At 42.2% G+C, this 25,611-nt stretch overlaps 1 protein-coding gene across 1 annotated transcript; it reads left to right on the top strand.

Annotated features, from left to right (window-relative positions):
• The first annotated feature begins 3,251 nt into the window (after positions 1 to 3,251).
• Positions 3,252 to 13,886, top strand: s100a11 (S100 calcium binding protein A11). Its single transcript, XM_008123871.3, has 3 exons — positions 3,252 to 3,454; positions 11,561 to 11,719; positions 13,671 to 13,886. Exons 1-3 carry the CDS (start codon positions 3,452 to 3,454, stop codon positions 13,812 to 13,814), a joined length of 306 nt encoding a protein of 101 aa, XP_008122078.1. The 5' UTR covers positions 3,252 to 3,451; the 3' UTR covers positions 13,815 to 13,886.
• Positions 13,887 to 25,611: the final 11,725 nt, after the last annotated feature.

Genomic DNA, 25,611 nt, shown 5'->3' with positions numbered 1-25,611 from the left:
GCCAAGTCTAGAGCTATGAAAGCTTCAGACCCTAGTAAACTATAATTCCCACGATCCCATAGCATTGAGCCACAGCTGTGCGCATAATCTCAAAAATGCATGAAACCCATGGCATTGATGCGCTCTTCTTCCACATTATTGTAGTTGTAGTTTGGTGATGCAGCCAAGTGTAAGGCTATGAAAGCTTCAGACCCTGGCAAACTACAGCTCCCACCATCCCATAGCATTGTGCCACAGCTGTGCGCATAGTCTCAAAAATGCATGAAACCCATTGCATTGATGCGCTCTTCTTCCACATTGTGGCTTGGTGATGTGGCCAAGTCTAGAGCTATGAAAGCTTCAGACCCTGGCAAACTACAGCTCCCATGATCCCATAACATTGAGCCGCAGCTGTGCGCATGGTCTCAAAAATGCATGAAACCCATTGCATTGATGCGCTCTTCTTCCACATTGTGGCTTGGTGATGCGGCCAAGTCTAGGGCTATGAAAGCTTCAGACCCTGGCAAACTACAGCTCCCACGATCCCATAACATTGAGCCGCAGCTGTGCGCATAGTCTCAAAAATGCATGAAACCCATTGCATTGATGCGCTCTTCTTCCACATTGTGGCTTGGTGATGCGGCCAAGTCTAGGGCTATGAAAGCTTCAGACCCTGGCAAACTACAGCTCCCACGATCCCATAGCATTGAGCCACAGCTGTGCGCATGGTCTCAAAAATGCATGAAACCCATTGCATTGATGCGCTCTTCTTCCACATTGTGGCTTGGTGATGTGGCCAAGTCTAGGGCTATGAAAGCTTCAGACCCTGGCAAACTATAATTCCCACGATCCCATAGCATTGAGCCACAGCTGTGCGCATGGTCTCAAAAATGCATGAAACCCATTGCATTGATGCGCTCTTCTTCCACATTGTGGCTTGGTGATGTGGCCAAGTCTAGGGCTATGAAAGCTTCAGACCCTGGCAAACTATAATTCCCACGATCCCATAGCATTGAGCCACAGCTGTGCGCATGGTCTCAAAAATGCATGAAACCCATTGCATTGATGCGCTCTTCTTCCACATTGTGGCTTGGTGATGTGGCCAAGTCTAGGGCTATGAAAGCTTCAGACCCTGGCAAACTATAATTCCCACGATCCCATAGCATTGAGCCACAGCTGTGCGCATGGTCTCAAAAATGCATGAAACCCATTGCATTGATGCGCTCTTCTTCCACATTGTGGCTTGGTGATGTGGCCAAGTCTAGGGCTATGAAAGCTTCAGACCCTGGCAAACTATAATTCCCACGATCCCATAGCATTGAGCCACAGCTGTGCGCATGGTCTCAAAAATGCATGAAACCCATTGCATTGATGCGCTCTTCTTCCACATTGTGGCTTGGTGATGTGGCCAAGTCTAGGGCTATGAAAGCTTCAGACCCTGGCAAACTATAATTCCCACGATCCCATAGCATTGAGCCACAGCTGTGCGCATGGTCTCAAAAATGCATGAAACCCATTGCATTGATGCGCTCTTCTTCCACATTGTGGCTTGGTGATGTGGCCAAGTCTAGGGCTATGAAAGCTTCAGACCCTGGCAAACTATAATTCCCACGATCCCATAGCATTGAGCCACAGCTGTGCGCATGGTCTCAAAAATGCATGAAACCCATTGCATTGATGCGCTCTTCTTCCACATTGTGGCTTGGTGATGTGGCCAAGTCTAGGGCTATGAAAGCTTCAGACCCTGGCAAACTATAATTCCCACGATCCCATAGCATTGAGCCACAGCTGTGCGCATGGTCTCAAAAATGCATGAAACCCATTGCATTGATGCGCTCTTCTTCCACATTGTGGCTTGGTGATGTGGCCAAGTCTAGGGCTATGAAAGCTTCAGACCCTGGCAAACTATAATTCCCACGATCCCATAGCATTGAGCCACAGCTGTGCGCATGGTCTCAAAAATGCATGAAACCCATTGCATTGATGCGCTCTTCTTCCACATTGTGGCTTGGTGATGTGGCCAAGTCTAGGGCTATGAAAGCTTCAGACCCTGGCAAACTATAATTCCCACGATCCCATAGCATTGAGCCACAGCTGTGCGCATGGTCTCAAAAATGCATGAAACCCATTGCATTGATGCACTCTTCTTCCACATTGTGGCTTGGTGATGTGGCCAAGTCTAGGGCTATGAAAGCTTCAGACCCTAGTAAACTATAATTCCCACGATCCCATAGCATTGAGCCACAGCTGTGCGCATAGTCTCAAAAATGCATGAAACCCATTGCATTGATGCGCTCTTCTTCCACATTGTGGCTTGGTGATGTGGCCAAGTCTAGGGCTATGAAAGCTTCAGACCCTGGCAAACTACAGCTCCCATGATCCCATAACATTGAGCCACAGCTGTGCGCACGGTCTCAAAAATGCATGAAACCCATTGCATTGATGCGCTCTTCTTCCACATTATTGTAGTTTTAGTTTGGTGATGCGGCCAAGTCTAGAGCTATGAAAGCTTCAGACCCTAGTAAACTATAATTCCCACGATCCCATAGCATTGAGCCACAGCTGTGCGCATAATCTCAAAAATGCATGAAATCCATTGCATTGATGCGCTCTTCTTCCACATTATTGTAGTTGTAGTTTGGTGATGCAGCCAAGTGTAAGGCTATGAAAGCTTCAGACCCTGGCAAACTACAGCTCCCACCATCCCATAGCATTGTGCCACAGCTGTGCGCATAGTCTCAAAAATGCATGAAACCCATTGCATTGATGCACTCTTCTTCCACATTGTGGCTTGGTGATGCGGCCAAGTCTAGGGCTATGAAAGCTTCAGACCCTGGCAAACTACAGCTCCCACGATCCCATAGCATTGAGCCACAGCTGTGCGCATAGTCTCAATAAATGCATGAAACCCATTGCATTGATGCGCTCTTCTTCCACATTATTGTAGTTGTAGTTTGGTGATGCAGCCAAGTGTAAGGCTATGAAAGCTTCAGACCCTGGCAAACTACAGCTCCCACGATCCCATAACATTGAGCCGCAGCTGTGCGCATGGTCTCAAAAATGCATGAAACCCATTGCATTAATGCACCCTTATCTCCCATTTATGGGACGGTGCATTGCAAAGCAATAAGCCAGGGCTTGTGATGAGACTTTATTAGTATTGTGCGCCGATCTGGCCCTGATAAGAGGAGACAGAAGTGAAATAAATGCGCTCACCCGCCCCCACCCTGGTCTGCTTGCACATTCCTGAGCGCATAAGTCAGGTGGGGTTGTGCAAGCCCTCCCAGTGCGCCTGCCTGGGTCTGCCTTCACAAAGCCCTTGCTGGAGCCAAAAACCACAAGAGAAGGAACGTTGGGCGTTGGCCGGGGAGGGGATCGGCGTGCGCTTCCCCTTTGCGCATCAGACCCATCGTCCACAGCAACAGGCCAACAGCTTCGGCAAAAGGATCCTCACTTCTGCATCTCCGAAACCATGGTAAGTTGTAGGCACAACACAGGGAAACATGCGCTGCAACATGCCATTTTCATTCTCTTCGGGGCTTGTTTTTACTTTAACTCTGGAAAACTGGAAAGAGGCCTTTTTCTGGCAAGGAAGACGCGAGAAACTGCCAAGGTTGAAATCATATCCTTTGCAAAGTTTGGAGAGGCGGTTCAGGGCATTTGGAACAATTTCGGGTTCGGGAAGAAGGAAAAGGAGGCACCCAGATGTCACCCCATGGGTCTCCTTAAAGTCTGGACATCTGAACCCATAGGTGTCCTTAAGCTTTGGAGATTTGAATCCGTGGGTCTGCTTAAGGTTTGGAAATATAGACCCATAGGTCTATTTAAGGTTTGGAAATATGGACCCACAGGTCTCCTTAAGGTTTGGAAATTTCATCCCATGCTTCTTTTGAAGGTTTGGAAATTTCATCCCATGGGTCTCCTCAAGGTTTGGGAATTTCATCCCATGGGTTTCCTCAAGGTTTAGAAAATTGAACCCATGGGTCTCCTTAAGGTTTGGAAATATGGACCCATAGGTCTCCTTAAGATTTGGAAATTTCATCCCATGCTTCTCCCGAAGGTTTATAAATTTCATCCCATGGGTCTCCTCAAGGTTTGGAAAATTTAACCCATGGGTCTCCTTAAGGTTTGGAAATTTGGACCCATAGGTCTCCTTAAGATTTGGAAATTTCATCCCATGCTTCTCCCGAAGGTTTATAAATTTCATCCCATGGGTCTCCTCAAGGTTTGGAAAATTTAACCTATGGGTCTCCTTAAGGTTTGGAAATTTCATCCCATAGGTCTCCTTAAGGTTTAGAAATTTGGACCCATAGGTCTCCTTAAGGTTTGGAAATTTCATTCCATGGGTCTTCTTAAGGTTTGGAAATTTCATCCCATGGGTCTCCTCAAGGTTTGGAAAATTTAACCCATGGGTCTTCTTAAGGTTTGGGAATATAGACCCAGAGATCTCCATAACGTTTGGAAATTTGGACTCATAAGTCTCCTGAAGGTTTGGAAATTTCATCCCATGGGTCTCCTCAAGGTTTGGAAAATTGAACCCATGGGTCTCTTTAAGGTTTGGAAATTTCATCCCATGGGTTTCCTCAAGGTTTGGGAATTTCATTCCATGGGTTTTCTTAAGGTTTGGAAATTTCATCCCATGGGTCTCCTCAAGGTTTGGAAAATTTAACCCATGGGTCTCCTTAAGGTTTGGGAATATAGACCCAGAGATCTCCATAACGTTTGGAAATTTGGACTCATAAGTCTCCTGAAGGTTTGGAAATTTCATCCCATGGGTCTCCTCAAGGTTTGGAAAATTGAACCCATGGGTCTCTTTAAGATTTGGAAATATAGACCCATAGGTCTCCTTAAGATTTGGAAATTTCATCCCATGCTTCTCTTGAAAGTTTGGAAATTTCATCCCATGGGTCTCCTTAAGGTTTGGAAATGTGGACCCATAGGTCTCTTGGAGATTTGGAAATTTCATCCCATGGGTCTCCAAAAGGTTTGGAAATTTGGACCCATAGGTCTCCTTAAGATTTGGAAATATGGACCCAAAGGCCTCCTTAAGGTTTAGAAGTTTGGACCCATATGTCTCCTTAAGATTTGGAAATATGGACTCATTGGTCTCCTGAAGGTTTGAAAATTTTGTCCCATGGGTCTCCTTAAGGTTTGGAAGTTTCATTCCATAGGTCTCCTGAAGTTTGGAAATTATGTCCCATGGACTTCCATAAGGTTTGGAAATTTCATCCCATGGGTCTCCTTAAGGTTTGGAAATTTCATCCCATGGGTCTCCTCAAGGTTTGGAAAATTGAACCCATGGGTCTCCTTAAAGGTTGGAAGTTTCATCTCATGGGTCTCCTTAAGATCTGGAAATTTGGACCCATAGCTCTCCTGAAAGTTTGGAAATTTGGAGACATAGGTCTCCTGAAGCTTTGGAAATTTCATCCCATGGATCTCCTTAAAGGTTGGAAGTTTCATCCCATGGGTCTCCTTAAGGTTCGGAAATTTCATTCCATGGGTCTCCGTAAGGTTTGGAAAATTGAACCCATGGGTCTCCTTAAGATTTGGAAATATGGAGACATAGGTCTCCTTAAGGTTGGGAAATATGGAGTCCTGGGAATTATAGTTTGGTGAGGCACCAGCATTCTTGGGCAGAGATTGCACGAGCGGCTCGCAAAAGGGTGCGGCTGTGTGAAACGGTTTTGGCATGCCCGAAGCGCATCACACGCTACTTTGCACACCTCTCCGTGTGGCGTAACGGAGCTGTGAGGAGATTGCAAGGGATTCTTCTCTCCTCCTTCTCCTTTTTGTGTTCAGCTTGCAAAATGACCTTCCAGGAGGTCCCCAAAGGTCCTATTAAGTATTCGTGCCAAGTTTGGTCCAGATCCATCATTGTTTGAGTCCACACTGCTCTTTGGATGTAGGTGAACTACAACTCCCAAACTCAAGGTCAATGCCCACCAAGACCTTCCAGCATTTTCTATTGGCAATGGGAATTCAGTGTGCCAAGTTTGGTTCAATTCCATCGTTGGTGGAGTCCAGAATGCTCTTTGATTGTAGGTGAACTATAAATCCCAGCAACTACAACTCCCAAACGTCAACATCTATTTTTATCAAATTCCACCAGTGTTCACATTTGGGCACATTGAGTATCTGTGCCAAGTTTGGTCCAGATCCATCATTGTTTGAGTCCACTCTGCTCTTTGGATGTAGGTGAACTACAACTCCCAAACTCAAGGTCCACTCAAAGTCAATGCCCACGAAGCCCGTCTAGTATTTTCTGTCAGTTGTGGGAGTTCCATGTGCCAAGTTTGATTCAATTCCATCATTGGTGGAGTTCAGAATGCTCTTTGATTGTAAGTGAATTATATATCCCAGCAACTACAACTCCCAAATATCAAGGTCTGTTTTCCCCAAACTCCACCAGTGTTCACATTTGGGCATATTGAGTATTCGTGCCAAGTTTGGTCCAGATCCATCATTGTTTGAGTCCACTCTGCTCTTTGGATGTAGGTGAACTACAACTCCCAAACTCAAGGTCCACTCAAAGTCAATGCCCACGAAGCCCGTCTAGTATTTTCTGTCAGTTGTGGGAGTTCCATGTGCCAAGTTTGATTCAATTCCATCATTGGTGGAGTTCAGAATGCTCTTTGATTGTAAGTGAATTATATATCCCAGCAACTACAACTCCCAAATATCAAGGTCTGTTTTCCCCAAACTCCACCAGTGTTCACATTTGGGCATATTGAGTATTCGTGCCAAGTTTGGTCCAGATCCATCATTGTTTGAGTCCACACTGCTCTTTGGATATAGGTGAACTACAACTCCCAAACTCAAGGTCAATGCCCACCAAGACCTTCCAGTGTTTTCTGTTGGTCGTGAGAGTTCAGTTTGCCAAGTTTGGTTCAATTCCATCATTGGTGGAGTCCAGAATGCTCTTTGATTGTAGGTTAACTATAAATCCCAGCAACTACAACTCCCAAACGTCAACATTTATTTATTTGTTTGTTTATTTATTAGACTTGTATACCGCTACTCCCAGTTTGGCTCGGAGCGGTTTACAGAAATAGATTAAAACAATACACTTAGCTTTAAAATAACAATAAAAACAATAAAAACAACAATAAAAACAGACATGGACAACATCTATTTTTATCAAATTCCACCAGTGTTCAAACTTGGGCATATTGAGTATCCGTGCCAAGTTTGGTCCAGATCCATCATTGTTTGAGTCCACACTGCTCTTTGGATATAGGTGAACTACAACTCCCAAACTCATACAGTAGAGTCTCACTTATCCAACACTCGCTTATCCAACGTTCTGGATTATCCAACACATTTTTGTAGTCAATGTTTTCAATACATCATGATATTTTGGTGCTAAATTCATAAATACAGTCATTACTACATAGCATTACTGCGTATTGAACTACTTTTTCTGCCAAATTTGTTGTCTAACATGATGTTTTGGTGCTTCATTTGTAAAATCATAACCTAATTTGATGTTTAATAGGCTTTTCCTTAATGCCTCCTTGTTATCCAACATATTTGCTTATCCAACATTCTGCCGGCCCGTTTATGTTGGATAAGTGAGACTCTACTGTATTAACATTATGATTCGGAACAGTAGCAAATTTACAGTTAGGAAGTAGCAAAGGAAATGATTTTTTGGTTCGAGGGTCAACACAACGAGATTGCGGCATTAGGAAGGTTGAGAACCACTGCTTTAAAACGTCCCGGCTTCTCTCTCTCCCTCTCTTCCTTCCGCCTTTGTGCTCAGCTTGCTCCCAATACTGGCTTTTCCAAGGGCTTTGGGCTCAGTAAATTCATCTGGGAGGAGAGAAGGAGGCCAAGAGGATATTGCAACGGACCCACCGTGTCCCCTTTTCTTTCCATTGAGCAAACATCCCGGTTCACACGAGGAAAAGGTGCAGATTTGGGCCGGTTCCCGAAACCGGATTCATCTCCAGCTCCTCCGCCCAGACTCTGTCTCCGCCCCAAGCTTGAAAAGGCTGTTGCTAGGTTTGCCTTGTGAACTTATTTTCTCCTAGTGTCAACAAGATCAAAACTGAGATATTATTATTATTATTATTATTATTATTATTATTAAATTATTATTATTATTATTGACACAAGGAGACAGCAAACGAGATATGTATGCTGGATTGCTATTATTATTATTATTATTATTATTATTATTATTGACACAAAGAGACAGCAAACAAGATATATATGTTGGATTATTATTATTATTATTATTGCCACAAGGAGACAGCAAACGAGATATGTATACTCTACTATTCTATGATTCTATGATTCTATGATTCTATAATAATTTAATAATAATAATAATAATAATAATAATAATAATAATCCAGTATACATATCTCGTTTGCTGTCTCCTTGTGTCAATAATAATAATAATAATCCAACATATATATATCTTGTTTGCTGTCTCTTTGTGTCAATAATAATAATAATAATAATAGCAATCCACCATACATATCACGTTTGCTGTCTTTATGTCAATAATAATAATAATTTAATAATAATAATAATAATAATAATAATAATAATAATCCAGTATATCTTGTTTGCTGTCTTTTTGTGTCAATAATAATAATAATAATAATAATAATAGTAATCCAGCATCCATATCTCATTTGCTGTCTCCTTGTGTCAATAATAATAATAATAATAATAATAATCCAACATATATATCTTGTTTGCTGTCTCCTTGTGTCAATAATAATAATCCAACATATATATCTTGTTTGCTGTCTCTTTGTGTCAATAATAATAATAATAATAATAGTAATTCAGCATACATATCTCGTTTGCTGTCTCTTTATGTCAATAATAATAACAATAATAATAGCAATCTAGCATACATATCTCGTTTACTGTCTCCTTGTGTCAATAATAATAATAATAATCCAACATATATATCTTGTTTGCTGTCTCTTTGTGTCAATAATAATAATAATAATAATAATAGCAATCCAGCATACATATCTCGTTTGCTGTCTCCTTGTGTCAATAATAATAATAATAATAGTAATCCAGCATCCATATCTCGTTTGCTGTCTTTGTGTCAATAATAATAATAATGCCGCAATCTCGTTGTGTTGACCCTCGAACCAAAAAATCATTTCCTTTGCTACTTCCTAACTATAAATTTGCTACTGTTCCGAATCATGCTGTAGAATGAATGTATTTTGACCCCACTTTAGCTGACACAGCTACTTGCTGTGAGTTTCTGGGAGTTGTAGTTTCCTAAGGTCTTCTATTTTCCCTTTTGTTGAAAGGGAAGAGACCTCATGGGCCATCTAGTCCAACCCCCCGCTAAGAAGCAGGAAATCGCATTCAAAGCACCCCCGACAGATGGCCATCCAGCCTCTGCTTAAAAGCTTCCAACTGCCGAACAGCCCTCACAGTGAGGAAGTTCTTCCTGATGTTCAGGTGGAATCTCCTTTCCTGTAGTTTGAAGCAAACAAGATATATATGTTGGATTATTATTATTATTATTGACACAAGGAGACAGCAAACGAGATATGTATGCTAGAGGTGCTAGAGGAGTGGGTGTGGCTTCTTCACAAGAGCCTGAGATAGGGCTGAGCCTCTATACCTCTCCTGAGGCACTTGTTGGGACACAGAGGGCGGAGCTAGGAAAGGGGGCGGGGCCTCCTTCCAAGACCACGAGACAGGACTGAGCCTCTATACCTCTCCTGAGAGGCCTTTTAGGACTAAAGGGTAGGGCTAGGGGCGGGGCCTCTTCCCAAGAGCCTGAGACAGGGCTGAGCATCTGTATTCCTCCCCTGAGGTGCTTGTTAGAACACGGAGTCGGGGTATAGAGGTTCAGCCCCGTCAGGCACTTCGGAAGAGGCCCCGCCCCCTCCTCTAGCCCCGCCCCCTGTGTCCTGGCAGGCGCCGCAGGACAGGGATAGATGCTCAGCCCTGCCTCAGAGCTCGTAACTCCGCCCATCCCAGTCCTTGCTGCCCATTTGTGGCGGTAGGCCAAATAAGTTTGGGAACCACTGATCTATGCTGTAGAATGAATGTATTTTGACCCCACTTTAGCTGAAATGCTACTTGCTGTGAGTTCCTGGGAGTTGTAGTTTCCAAGGCTCTTCTACCTTGCCTGCCGTAGAATGAGAGGGCCTTGCCAAACTACACTTCCCAGGATCCCATACAACCATGGGACTAAAGGAAGCATCTACGCTGTAGAATGAATGTATTTTGACCCCACTTTAGCTGAAATGCTACTTGCTATGAGTTCCTGGGAGTTGTAGTTTCCAAAGCTCTTCTACCTTGCCAAACTACACTTTTCAGGATCCCATACAACCATGGGACTAAAGGAAGCATCTACGCTGTAGAATGAATGTATTTTGACCCCACTTTAGTGGAAATGCTACTTGCCATGAGATCCTGGGAGTTGTAGTTTCCAAGGCTCTTCTACCTTGCCTGCTGTAGAATGAGAGGGCCTTGCCAAACTACAGTTCCCAGGATCCCATACAACCATGGGACTAAAGGAGGCATCTAAGCTGTAGAATGAATGTATTTTGACCCCACTTTAGTTGAAATGCTACTTGCTGTGAGTTCCTGGGAGTTGTAGTTTCCAAAGCTCTTCTACCTTGTCTGCCGTAGAATGATAGGGTCTTGCCAAACTACACTTCCCAGGATCCCATACAACCATGGGACTAAAGGATGTTTCTATGCTGTAGAATGAATGTATTTTGACCCCACTTTAGCTGAAATGCTACTTGCCATGAGATCCTGGGAGTTGTAGTTTCCTAAGGTCTTCTACCTTGCCTACCGTAGAATGAGAGGGTCTTGCCAAACTACACTTTCCGTGTATCTATGTGTAAAGAAGTGTGTTTTTATTTTGATTTATAGATGTCATGTTTAATTTCGTTTAAAAGTCATGTTTAACTATGTTTAAAAGGGTAAGTATCAGTTACCAGTGAGTGGGGGATGGTAGCCAGCTCAGCATTCTGAGGCAGGTTGCCATGGTAACGAGGGCGGAGCCAACCGCCGTTTGGAGGAAAAGGAGGGAATGTTTTAAAAAACAGTTTAGTCTGTGATTTTGAGTCACAGGGAAGACACTGGTTCCAAGTTAGGGAAACCAGGGAAACTCAAATCTCTAGGTTATCAAATTAAGCAAGTTAGATGACTTGTTTAGGTTTATTTGTAGAGTCTGAGTAGTAAGGGGAAGCAATCCCAGTTAGATCCAAAGTGAACAGTTGAAGGCTTTGCAACCACTATCTAAGTGCCTTTAAAGAAGATTGTAACCACTAAGCTCTGTGCCTGAAATAAACTTGTTATTTTTCTTTCTACATCCAAACCTCTGTCACGTATATATTCTAACCTAAGTAACGCTACCATCTAAAGTAAATAAGAAGAAGGAATAAAAAAAAAATTATATTCCCCTCTGCCTGAGTTCTCCACACTATGCTGTAGAATGAATGTATTTTGACCCCACTTTAGCTGACACAGCTACTTGCTGTGAGTTTCTGGGAGTTGTAGTTTCCTAAGGTCTTCTATTTTCCCTTTCGTTGAAACGGAAGGAAACTAACCCCTGAATTCTGTGCTTCCTCAGTCGTCAAGATACACCGCCGGCCCCTCGGAGACTGAGCGCTGCATCGAGTCTCTGCTCGCCGTCTTCCACAAATACGCCAAGGGCGACAGGGATGCAAACACCCTCTCCAAGGAGGAATTCAAGAGGTTCATGAACACAGAGTTGGCCTCCCTGACAAAAGTGAGCACATAGAGACGACTGCCGCACCCATCATCCCTGGCCGTCATTAGTACCGTATATACTCGAGTATAAGCCGGGTTTTTCAGCCCTTCAACCCGGCTTATACTCAGGTGAGGGTCCTGGTTGGCTTATATTCAGGTCGGCTTATACTCGAGTATATATGGTACATTTATTATTTTTTTCTCTATTATTATTGGTATTATTACATTTATTATTTTACTCTTATTATTGTTACAACTACATTTATTTTTACTAATGCATTTAATATTTCAGTCTGATATGATGATTGTTCTATTTATTATTACATTTCTTTACTGTATTTATTAGTATTATTACATTTATTATTTTACTCTATTATTATTGTTGTTATGATTACATTTTTTATTATTAGTACATTTATTGTTTCAGTCTGATACGATTATTGTTAACATTTATTATTTTACTCTATTTATTATTACATTTCTTTACTGTATTTATTAGTATTATTACATTTATTATTTTACTCTATTATTATTGTTGTTATGATTACATTTTTTATTATTAGTACATTTATTGTTTCAGTCTGATACGATTATTGTTAACATTTATTATTTTACTCTATTTATTATTACATTTATTTACTGTATTTATTAGTATTATTACATTTATTATTTTATGCTATTTATTATTATTATTATTATTACATATATTATTTTACTCTATTATTATCGTTGTTACTATTACATTTTTTATTATTAGTATATTTATTGTTTCAGTCTGATACGATTATTTTTAACATTTATTACAGTAGAGTCTCACTTATCCAACGTAAACGGGCCGGCGGAATGTTGGATAAGCGAATATGTTGGATAATAAGGAGGGATTAAGGAAAAGCCTATTAAACATCAAAACATCCTCATGTTTGTTTCCTTAGGAATAAAAAGAAATACACACCTTCTGTTGCTCTCTTTTCCCTCCTTCCCTCCCTTTGGACTCAAATGTTCTTGCAATAATAGTAGTAGTTGTCGCAATAATAATAATAGCAATGAATCGTGCAAGTTTGCAAGAATATCTTTTTTTTCTTCTTCCCCTTCTACCCATGCAATCTGGCTTGCAAGGGTTTCTCTCACACTCTCCTTTTGCTTTTGAAAACATTCGCTTCTTCTCTGTCTCTTTCTCAAAAAAAATATAAGATAACCAGCCTGGGAGGAGAAGCAGAGGAGGGAGGTTTCGGAAAAGAAAACATACTGTGGCCTCCAGGCTCCGCTGCTGGCTTGACATTGACCCGAATATTAGGCATGTCCGATCGATGAAAAAAAGTTTCAATTCTCGTTTCTAAAGTAGGGGACGCTGGCGCTTCAATATAGAAAGTATTTCCGATTTTTTCACCCAAAAATTTCGGATATTTCCAAAAATTCGTAATGATTCTAAATGTTTCTAAAATGGCGGACGCGCATGCGCAATCGCTACACACCGGGCTTGTATGGCAATCTTCCATGTGGACGCAGAGGACGTTAGCCCCCACCTTTGCATCCATCATGGAAGCTTCTGATTGGCCGGGGAGCGGCAGCCATGTTAGGCTGCACTAAGCTCCCATTCAAGGTAGGTTGCAGAAACAATTTTTTAAAAAAATATTTTTAAAAATATATTTTAAAAAAATTTTTTTTGGGGGGGGGGGGAAATAACGAAACATTAAGAGACAATTAGAGAATGGGCCAACAATGGTTCGAATTACATTGCTGGTTGCGCTGTGAGACAATGTCTCGGAATGCATATCAAAAAGCGAGAACAATCCGAAATAATTCCGATATACGATTCAAAACGATTTTTTGGACATGTCTACCGAATATAAGCCGGGGGAGGCTTTTTCAGCTCATAAATAAGGGCTGGAAAACTCTCCTTATCGGTACTTTGAATATTTTGAATAATAAATCGTAAAAATAATTTTCCCGGCTGCTTTTTTCCTAATCAGAAAGACCCGGCCATCGTGGACCGCATAGGGAAGAAAATCGACATGAACAACGATGGGAATATCGATTTTGAAGAGTTCTTGAACCTGGTCGGGGGGATCGCCAGCGCCTGCCACTCCCACGTCGCAGCCTCCGGCAAGCCCTAGGGACCGTCGCCAGGCGTTCGAAACAAACATTCCAACATTTCCAAATAAAAGACGTCTAGTTTCCATGAAAAAGTGCCTTTGTTTGCGTCTCGGCATCCGTAATCCGAACTTTAGTCCGAACTTTAGTGACTTCATAGAAAGCCAAAGCAGATTCATGGCCCCACTGATATGGAACTACGAAATTCCTAGTTTAAGTTACAAGTGGGGAAAAAATATCTCGTCAGATACCAATTGTACAAGTTCTCCCACTTCAAAAGACGAGAGAGGCCTGTGATTGACATTATAGGTAGATCTCAACTAGGAGAGACAACATGAGAAAACACATCCAGAAAATCACATTGTCTGATTTTTCACGAATTTATTCGCAAATGATAGTGGAAAATAAGTATATGGTCAATAACAAAAGTTCACCTCAATCTATATATATAAAAGAGTAATGACATTTCGGCCTAGAACAAAACAACAAAACTACACATCCCAGAAACACTAAACTTGGCAGCACAAACCCTCATCCATGCCTCTACGTTCATACAACAAAAAGAAAAGAAAAATAAAGTCCTAATTAGAGGGAGAGGAATAATTGTTTTTATCCAATTGCCGCCTGTTAGAAGGCTAAGCTCCACCCACTTGGTCTCCTAGCAACCCACTCACCCAGGGGACAGGCAGAGTTAGGCCTCACTTAGGCCTCTTCCACACTGCCTATAAAATACAGATTATCTGATTTGAACTGGATTATATGGCAGTGTAGACTCAAGGCCCTTCCACACAGCTATACAACCAATTTATAATCTTATATTATCTGCTTTGAACTAGATTATCTTGACTCCACACTGCCATATAATCCACTTCAGTGTGCAGTCAGACACAACCGGACTTAATGTCAGGAGAAAACCTTTACCCTTGACCTTAACTACCACCAATTCCTTAATACTTTATTTCCCATACCACCAGACTTCGCCACAGCAACGCGTGGCCGGGCACAGCTAGATAGATATATAGATATATATATAGATAGATAGATAGATAGATAGATAGATAGATAGATAGATAGATATAGATACATTCTATTATTATTCTATTATTGTAGTATATTATTATATTATTACTATTATATTATTATTATTATATTATTCATTATTCATGACCACATTGAAACTAGAATAGAGAGAAATCAGCGTGGAAACTGCAAGAGGTACCATAGATCGTTGTACATGGAAATAATGGTAGTAAATAGTTTTTGATTTATTGAATGCAGTTATATATTACAATTATACATTTTTGTTATTTAAACTATACATATTGCGAAATTATGGTTTTTTTCTCCAAGTGACACACCACCCAAGTCATGCTAGGTTTTTGGGGGTTTTTTTGGTGAATTTTGACACACCAAGTGCAAAAGCGTGCCCATCATTGCCTTATGACCTTGGTTAGACCCTTTATAGAAAGTCAGGCCGAAGGGACCCCCAAGGGTCATCTAGTCTGGCCTCCTCACAAACAAGAATGGGGATTTTAAGCACTCCTGAAAGGTGTCGATAGGAAAGGGTTAAGGGAGAGGCAATGGGCCGGGACATGCAAATTCCACACCAATGGCAAGAATAAGGAACACTGGGATGTCTGTGGTCTCTTGTGTTGTATTGTACCGTTTTTATCATGTTAGAAACTGCCCTGAATCCCCTGAGGAGACAGGGCAGTATACAAATAAAGTATTATTATTATTATTATTATTATTATTATTATTATTATTATTAGTTGTAGTAGTAGTATAGTGAGGAACACTGGGATGTCTGTGGTGGAGGAAAAACAGAAACTCAAGGAAAAACAGAAACTCAAATTGTCCCCTGTTTAAGGCTCTTCAAAGAGTCCAACGAGGCAGTCTATAATCCACTAGAGTTGGAAGAGACCCCCAAAGATCATTTAGTCTGGCCTCCTTCTCACAAACAAGAATGGAGATTTTAAGCACTCCTGAAAGGGTTAAGGGAGAGGCAATGGGCGGGGTCATGCAAATTCCACACCAATGGTGAGAGTACGGTTCTGTTTTTATTATGTGTATTATATTGTATTGTTTTTGTATTATTATTATTATTATTATTATTAGGAACACTGGGATGTGTGTGGTGGAGGAAAAACAGAAAATCGAGGATGCTTTGGCTGGAGATCCTGCATTCTGTGCTCTGATAGGAAAAAGTTTTGGAGTGAAAGAATATGTGCGATCACCACCAGGGGGCAACATCATACTTTATTTACAAATCTCTTGCAGGAAAAGTGCAGCCAAAGCACCCCCAACAGATGGCCACACAGCCTTTGAAATACAGTAGTAGTAGTAGTAGTAATAATAATAATAATAATAATAATAATAATAATGTCAAAAATCAGAAACTCCTCAAAACACAGCAGACAAAAAACCAGTACAAGAAAACCGCACTACAAACTAGAGCTGACAGCTGGCACAACAAAACATTGCATGGAAAGTTCCTTGACAAAATTGAAGGAGAAGCTGATAAGGAGAAGACCTGGCTCTGGCTCACGAATGGGACCCTGAAGAAGGAGACAGAAGGCCTGATCCTTGCAGCCCAGGAGCAAGACATCAGGACAAAGGCCATTCAGGCCAAGATCGAAAAATCAGCTGATGACCCAAAATGCAGACTGTGCAAGGAAACCGACGAAACCATGGATCATCTCCTCAGCTGCTGTAAGAAAATCGCACAGACAGACTACAAACAGAGGCACAACTGTATGGCCCAAATGATTCATTGGAACTTATGCCTCAAGTCCCACCTCCCAGCAGCAAAGAACTGGTGGGATCACAAACCTGCAAAAGTATTGGAAAATGAGCACGCAAAGATACTGTGGGACTTCCGAATCCAGACTGACAAAGTTCTGGAACACAACACACCAGACATCACAGTTGTGGAAAAGAAAAAGGTTTGGATCATTGATGTCGCCATCCCAGATGAAAAACAACAGGAAAAACTCAGTCGCTATCAGGACCTCAAGATTGAACTTCAAAGACTCTGGCAGAAACCAGTGCAGGTGGTCCCAGTGGTGATGGGCACACTGGGTGCCGTGCCAAAAGATCTCAGCTGGCATTTGGAAACAATAGACATTGACAAAATCACGATCTGCCAACTACAAAAGGCCACTCGACTGGGATCTGCACACATCATCTGAAAATACATCACACAGTCCTAGACACTTGGGAAGTGTTCGACTTGTGGTTTTGTGATAGGAAATCCAGCATGTCTATCTTGTTTGCTGTGTCATACAATAATAATAATAATAATAATAATAATAATAATAATAATAATAATAATAATAATAATATATCACACAGTCCTAGACACTTGGGAAGTGTTCGACTTGTGATTTTGTGATAGGAAATCCAGCATATCTATCTCGTTTGCTGTGTCATACAATAATAATAATAATAATAATAATAATAATAATAATAATAATAATAATAATAATAATAATAGGAGCAACCCAGAGGCCACCCAGTCTAACCTCCTTCTGTTTTGCAGGAAAAGCACAGTCAAAGCATCCCCAACAGATGGCCATCCAGCTCAATATGATGGGAGTTGTAGTTTGGTAAGATATTAGTGACCCTCCTCTGGGTGCATCCACACTGTAGAATTATCACACATTGACACCACTTTGCTGAGGCTCAACATGATAGTGACTTGGGAGTTGTAGTTTGGTGAGATATTAGTGACTCCTCTGGGTGCATCCACACTGTAGAGTTATCACACATTGACACCACTTTGCTGAGGCTCAACATGATAGTGACTTGGGAGTTGTAGTTTGGTGAGATATTAGTGACTCCTCTGGGTGCATCCACACTGTAGAGTTATCACACATTGACACCACTTTGCTGAGGCTCAACATGATGGTGGCCTGGGAGTTGTAGTTTGGTGAGATATTAGTGACTGCACAAGAGGAAATCCTCGGTGAGGATGTGTGTCAAGTAAACTCATTTTTCTTCCTTTTCACGTTCATCGAAACTAGAAATACTACGTCTTGGGCCATTACAAAAATTGTAATTTCATGACAACACTCTGTAAAATCCTCATCATAATAATAATACATGACATTTGTGACAATTTAACGGGACCAGGTCGCAGTGACCTTGGGCCTCTTTGTTTTTATGGTTTGTCTTAAAAGTTCCTGTTTCCGGAGATCTCGACCAAATCCAGATAAAGCAAATCCGTGCAAGAAACGGCCCAAAAGAGGCCGGAAATTGCGCTCTGTCCATGCTCAAAAGAACACCGCCGGTTAGTGTCTCCTTTCCATTGCAATTGGAAGAATTTCTGTTTTTTTCCTTGAAAGAGCAGGAAGAACAAGCCGAGGCAGTTTGGCCTGCTTTGGGTCTAAGCATGGGATTAAAAGTCGAGACAAACCTGCCAAAGAAGTAAAGATGAAAACCCGCAAGAAACAAAACAAAACAAAAATCACACCTTGAAACACAAAAGGAATTGCATCGTCTCAAGGAACAAACACTACAGCTCGTAAATCCAGGATCTACAACACAATTTTACCCTGGGCATGTGGACCCTGAGCATGTACAAAGTGTTTATCATTATAAGAATAAGAGAAGGGAGGGAAAAAGTCCATGTGAAAGAAATCAAGGGGTCTTAGAAGACCACACACTGCATTGTAATAATAATAATAATAATAATAATAATAATAATAATAATAATAATAATAATAATAATTGACGAAAAACAACAGGAAAAACTCAGCCGCTCTCAGGACCTCAAGACTGAACTTCAAAGACTCTGGCAGAAACCAGTGCAGGTGGTCCCGGTGGTGATGGGCACACTGGGTGCCATGCCAAAAGATCTCAGCCGGCATTTGGAAACAATAGACATTGACAAAATTACGATCTGCCAACTGCAAAAGGCCACCCGACTGGGATCTGCGCGCATCATCCGAAAATACATCACACAGTCCTAGACGCTTGGGAAGGGTTCGACTTGTGATTTTGTGATATGAAATCCAGCGTGTCTATCTTGTTTGCTGTGACATAATAAAATAATAATAATAATAACAATAATAACAATAATAACAATAATAATAATAATAATAATAATAATAATAATATTACACAGACCTAGACACTTGGAAAGTGTTCGACTTGTGATTTTATGATACGAAATCCAGCATATCTGTCTTGTTTGCTGTGACATAATAATAATAATAATAATAATAATAATAATAATAATATCACACAGTCCTAGACACTTGGGAAGTGTTCGACTTGTGATTTTATGATACAAAATCCAGCATATCTGTCTTGTTTGCTGTGACATAATAATAATCATAATAATAATAATAATAATAATAATAATAATAATAATAATAATAATATCACACAGTCCTAGACACTTGGGAAGTGTTTGACTTGTGATTTTGTGATACGAAATCCAGCATATCTGTCTTGTTTGCTGTGTCTAATAAAATAATAATAATAATAATAATAATAATAATAATAATAATAATAATAATATCACACAGTCCTAGACACTTGGGAAGTGTTCGACTTGTGATTTTGTGATATGAAATCCAGCATATCTGTCTTGTTTGCTGTGTCTAATAATAAAATAATAATAATAATAATAATAATAATAATAATAATAATAATAATAATAATAATATCACACAGTCCTAGACACTTGGGCAGTGTTCGACTTGTGATTTTGTGAAACGAAATCCAGAATATCTATCTTGTTTGCTGTGACACAATCAAATAATAATAATAATAACAATAATAATAATAATAATAATAATAATAATAATAATAATATCACACAGTCCTAGACACTTGGGAAGTGTTCGACTTGTGATTTTGTGAAACGAAATCCAGAATATCTATCTTGTTTGCTGTGTCATAATATTATAATAATAATAATAATAATAATAATAATAATAATAATAATAATAATATTTTTATACCCCGCCACCATCTCCCCAGAGGGACTTGGGGCGGCTCACAGATATAAAACAAGCATACAGTGGTATCAAATACAAAAAACACACAAATAAAATTAAAAGGCATAAAATAAAATCACATAAAATAAAATCATTGTAGTAAGAAGTCTGTGGTTTGCTCTTCTTCTCACTTACATGTCGTGGGCTCCACTTTGTGGCTCATTTCCTAAGATTCCTAAGACCGCAATGTGTTCAGCAATGTGTTCTTTACTTCAACCGATATTGGCCTAAGATTCCACGCAACTCCAGGAAGAATATGGACTTGGTTGTCTCTTTATGTTCTTCAATAGTATACTGTGTTAAGATTATGACATAGAAATTGTATTTATTTATTTATTTATTTATTTATTTATTTATTTATTTTATATACCGCTCTTCTCCCCCAGGGAGACCCAGAGCGGTCTTACATAATGGCAAGATTAATGCCACATATAATACAAAATATAGTAAAACAAACGATCGTAAAAACACACTTAAAAACCAATATTATACCCCATTTAAAACAGTAAAGCACTGTGTGGCCATTACAACAGGGCCAGTAGCATTGGGCCAAAAGTCAGAGCCAGTCTGTATTCAATTACACATTAATCCAGCGAATACATCAGATTATATCGACCGTATCTTAGGATGGGCCAAAAGCTTGGTCCCACATCCAGGTCTTCAGCTGCTTCCTAAAAGACATGAGTGAGGGGGCTCCCCTAATCTCCCTTGGCAAGGAGTTCCACAGCCGCGGAGCCACCACCGAAAAAGCCCTGTCTCTCGTCCCAGCCAAATGCACCTGTGACGGCGGCGGGACCGAGAGCAGGGCCTCACTGGAAGATCTTAATCTGCGGGGTGGCTCATAGGGGGAGATACGTTCGGAGAGGTAAGTTGGACCAGAGCCGTTTAGGGTTTTGTAGGCCAAAGCCAGCACTTTAAATTGTGCCCAGAAGCTAACAGGCAGCCAGTGGAGCTGCTTCAACAGAGGAGTTGTATGCTCCCTGTACGGCGCTCCAGTTAATAACCTGGCTGCGGAACGTTGGACTAGTTCCAGCTTCCGAACAGTCTTTGAAGGCAACCCCACGTAGAGCGCATTGCAATAGTCCAAACGAGATGTAACCAGAGCGTGGACCACCGTGGCCATGTCAGGCTTCCCAAGGTATGGGCGCAGTTGGCGCACAAGTTTGAGTTGTGCAAAGGCCCCCCTGGACACCGCCGAAACCTGGGGTTCCAGGCTCAGCGATGAGTCCAGGAGGACACCCAGACTGCGAACCTGCGCCTTCAGGGGGAGTGCGACCCCATCCAGCACAGGCTGTAACCCTATTCCCTGTTCGGCCTCTGTCTTGTCTGGATTCAACTTCAATTAAGGGCAGAGAAGAATTAGGGTTAAAAGACTGGTTCAGTTTTTACCAACTGCATGATAGATTTAGAAAGGATGCGGCGGTGGGATTTGCATCCAAAAAATCCGAGTTAGAATGTATCTTTGACAGAGGCAACAAAGGCTTACTCTCAAGGCTTTATAAATTTATTCTAGACTACAACCTTGCAGACAACCAAATAAAAACTGTTATGATCTCTTGGGCCAGAGACTTTGGTAGAAACATAGACCTGGAAGAATGGGAATATCTCTGGAAAAAGGGGTTTAAATTCTCTCTGGCCGGCTCAATTAGAGAGAATATGTTTAAAATGTTCTACAGAACATACATAACTCCAGAGCTTCTGGCGAAAATAGAGAAAACAGAAGGAGGGGCCTGTTGGAGATGCAAGAAAGTAAAAGGAACATTCTTCCACACATGGTGGACCTGTAATATAGTTCAAGAATTCTGGATAAAAGTGGTGAAAGAAACAAATAATATGATTACCAATAAGGTCAAGAAGAACCCCAAGACATGCTTATTAGGTTTATTTAGAAGGCGTATTAGCGCAGGAGATGAAGAAATTTGCCAATATTGTTTTGTTGCGGCAAGACTAATAATTGCAAAAACATGGAAGGGGGAAGAAGAGCTAAGTATTAGAGATTGGAGAGACAAACTGGGGGGATATATCCAAATGGCCAAGCTGACAAATAGCAACAGAGGAGGAAATAATGAGGAGTTTGCAAATAAATGGAGGCTGGCACTTGGGTATTTGGAAAAGAAGACAAAGGTAGATTTGATGACAGCCATAAAGGGGATTTAGCGAAAGAAGATACAGGGGTAGTTGACGGTCAGTTACGCGATACTTACTGAGGGATATCGGAGGTCTAGGGGGTTGGGTTCACGGGCGAGGGGTAAGGGGGACAAGGATAAGTTAAGGTACAACAATGGTATAGCAAATCTGTGATCATCCATTAGTTTAGCGACACTACAGTGCAAATTGTTATACCTGTTTGTATTTTTTTTTGTTTCTTCTCTTTTTATTCCTTTTTTCTATTTTATTCCTTTTTTTTCTGCGGTTGTATATGGATACATGTTATTTTAGTTACTGTTTTTCACTTTCATTAATTAAAAAAAAAAAGAAAGAAAAAAAAGAAAAAAAAAACTTCAATTTGTTCACCCTCATCCAGTCCGACACAGCAGCCAGGCACCGGTTCAGGATCTGGACGGCCTCCTTGGAAGCTGGAGAAAAGGAGTGATAGAGCTGGACATCATCTGCGTAGAGATGACACCAAACTCCAAAACTCCGGATGATCTCACCCAGCGGCTTCATGTAGATGTTAAACAACAAAGGGGACAGTACTGAACCCTGTGGGACTCCACAAGACAACGGTTGTGGGGCCGAACAGCTGTCCCCTATCAACACCTTCTGGGCACGGTCCTCAAGGAAGGACTGGAGCCACTGCAATGCAGGACCCCCAAGGCCCATTCCCACAAGGCGACCCAGAAGGATACCGTGGTCTACGGTATCGAAGGCCGCTGAGAGATCCAGGAGAACCAGCAGGGACACACTCCCCCTGTCGAGCTCTCTGCGGAGATCATCCACCAAGGAGACCAAGGCCGTCTCAGTTCCATGCCCCGGTCTGAAGCCAGACTGTGCCGGGTCCAGATAATCAGTTGCTTCCAAGAATCCCTGGAGTTGCGAGGCAACCACGCGTTCCAAGACCTTGCCCAAAAAGGGGAGATTGGAAACAGGCCGAAAGTTATTCCAATTAGTGGGGTCAAGTGATGGCTTCTTCAACAGCGGTTTTATTACGGCTTGTTTGAGGCCGGCTGGAAGTTGTACCATTGTTGATGATACTTTGAAAACCATTTTTTGATGAGAAGTACTCTAATATAGAGTTGTAGAATCTTGATTTGTATTATAATTTTTGGGAGTTTTCAAGTGTGTCTATACACATACATTTTGCTCTGCATTATTATAGATACTGTGCATTATTCGCGTTAGACTGGAGGACCCTTGAAGTCCTTCCAGCTTTAGGATTCCCGGATTCTCCTACAGTCTGAACACGAGCCACCCAAAAAGGCCAATGTGATTGTGTCTTCCTGCAAGGCTTGGACTGGGTGGCCTTTGGGGTTCCTTCTAGGATTCCCTGGAGCCGACCCAGCAGCATGATGAATCATAGAATCATAGAATAGTAGAGTTGGAAGAGACCTCATGGGTCATCCAGTCCAACCCCCTGCCAAGAAGCAGGAAATCGCCTTCAAAGCACCCCCGACAGATGGCCATCCAGCCTCTGCTTAAAAGCCTCCAAGGAAGGAGCCTCCACCACGGCCCCAGGGAGAGAGTTCCACTGCCGAACAGCCCTTCTCACAGTCAGGAAGTTCTTCCTGATGTTCAGGTGGAATCTCCTTTCCTGCAGTTTGAAGCCATTGTTCCGTGTCCTAGTCTGCAGGGCAGCAGAAAACAAGCTCCCTCCCTCTTCCCTATGACTTCCCTTCACGTATTTGTACATGGCTATCATGTCTCCTCTCAGCCTTCTCTTCTGCAGGCTAAACATGCCCAGCTCTTTAAGCCGCTCCTCATAGGGCTTGTTCTCCAGACCCTTAATCATTTTAGTCGCCCTCCTCTGGACGCTTTCCAGCTTGTCAACATCTCCCTTCAACTGTGGTGCCCAGAATTGGACACAGTGTGATTCCAGGTGTGGTCTGACCAAGGCAGAAGAGAATAAGGGGGAGCAGGACTTCCTTGGATCTAGACGCTATTCCCCTATTGATGCAGGACAGAATCCCATTGGCTTTTTTAGCTGCCGCATCACATTGTTGGCTCATGTTTAACTTGTTGTCCACGAGGACTCCAAGGTCTTTTTCGCACACACTGCTGTCAAGCCAGGCCTCGTCCCCCATTCTATATCTTTGATTTCCATTTTTTCTGCCGAAGTGAAGTATCTTGCATTTGTCCCTGTTGAACTTCATTGTGTTAGTTTTGGCCCATCTCTCTAGTCTGTCAAGATCGTTTTGAATTCTGCTCCTGTCTTCTGGAGTGTTAGCTATCCCTCCCAGTTTGGTGTCGTCTGCAAACTTGAGGATCGTGCCTTCTAACCCTTCGTCTAAGTCGTTAATAAAGATGTTGAACAGAACCGGGCCCAGGACGGAGCCCTGCGGATGGCACTCCACTTGTCACTTCTTTCCATGATGAAGACGACGCATTGGTGAGAATCACCCTTTGGGTTCGTTCGCTTAGCCAATTACAGATCCACCTAACCGTAGTTTTGTCTAGCCCACATTTTACTAGTTTCCTTGCCAGAAGGTCGTGGGGGACTTTGTCGAAGGCCTTACTGAAATCCAGGTAGGTGAGGGTGAGTTTCCATGAGGGTGAGTTTCCATGGCCGATGGGAAAAGGCCACTCCACCTCCGCAGGCACAAAAGCCAGGGGCGTGGGCACACAGCCCTGCAAAATAGGAACAGCCAAAAACAACACTCCCGCCTTGCGTGGCTGCCCTGCCAGTGGAATTTCACTGCAGAGATACCGGACGGGGAGAAAGGGATGGGTTGGGGCAGGGCAGGGATCAGCTGGGAAACAGCGATGGAAACTCAGGGAAAGGTCACCAGAAGATAACCGGTTGGGTCTCAGGCTCAGCGGAGATTGGAAAATCCTGTGTTGGGAGGAACAGAGTTTGCAAAGTTCAGCCACTGGAAAATGCAAAGGTTTTCCCCTGACATGAAGTCCAGTCGTGTCCGACTCTGGGGGTTGGTGCTCATCTCCATTTCTAAGCCCAAGAGCCGGCGTTGTCCGTAGACACCTTCAACGTCATGAGGCCATCGGCATGGCTGCATGGAGCACTGTTACCTTCCCGCCGGAGCGGTACCGATTGATCTACTCACATTTGCATGTTTTCGAACTGCTAGGTTGGCAGAAACTGGAGCTAACAGCTGGAGCTCACCCGGCTCCATTGTCCGTAGACACCTCCAAGGTCATGTGGTCAATGGCATGGATGCATGGAGCGTCGTTAGCTTCCCGCCGGAGCGGTACCTATTGATGTACTCACATTTGCATGTTTTCGAATTGCTAGGCTGGCAGAAACTGGGGCTAACAGCTGGAGCTCATCCGGCTCCATTGTCCGTAGACACCTCCAAGGTCATGTGGCCAATGGCATGGATGCATGGAGTGTGTTACCTTCCCACCAGAGCAGTACCTATTGATCTACTCACACTTCCATGTTTTCGAACTGCTAGGTTGGAAGAAGCTGGGGCTAACCGCTGGAGCTCACCTGGCTCCGTTGTCCATAGACATCTCCAAGGTCATGTGGCCAATGGCATGGATGCATGGAGTGTGTTACCTTCCCACCAGAGCAGTACCTATTGATCTACTCACACTTGCATGTTTTCGAACTGCTAGGTTGGCAGAAGCTGGGGCTAACCGCTGGAGCTCACCTGGCTCCGTTGTCCATAGACATCTCCAAGGTCATGTGGCCACT

Source organism: Anolis carolinensis, unplaced genomic scaffold (genome assembly GCF_035594765.1).
Source record: "Anolis carolinensis isolate JA03-04 unplaced genomic scaffold, rAnoCar3.1.pri scaffold_14, whole genome shotgun sequence".
Taxonomy (NCBI): domain Eukaryota; kingdom Metazoa; phylum Chordata; class Lepidosauria; order Squamata; family Dactyloidae; genus Anolis; species Anolis carolinensis.
Note: the sequence above shows the minus strand (reverse complement) of the source record. Positions and strands in the feature narration are given on the sequence as shown.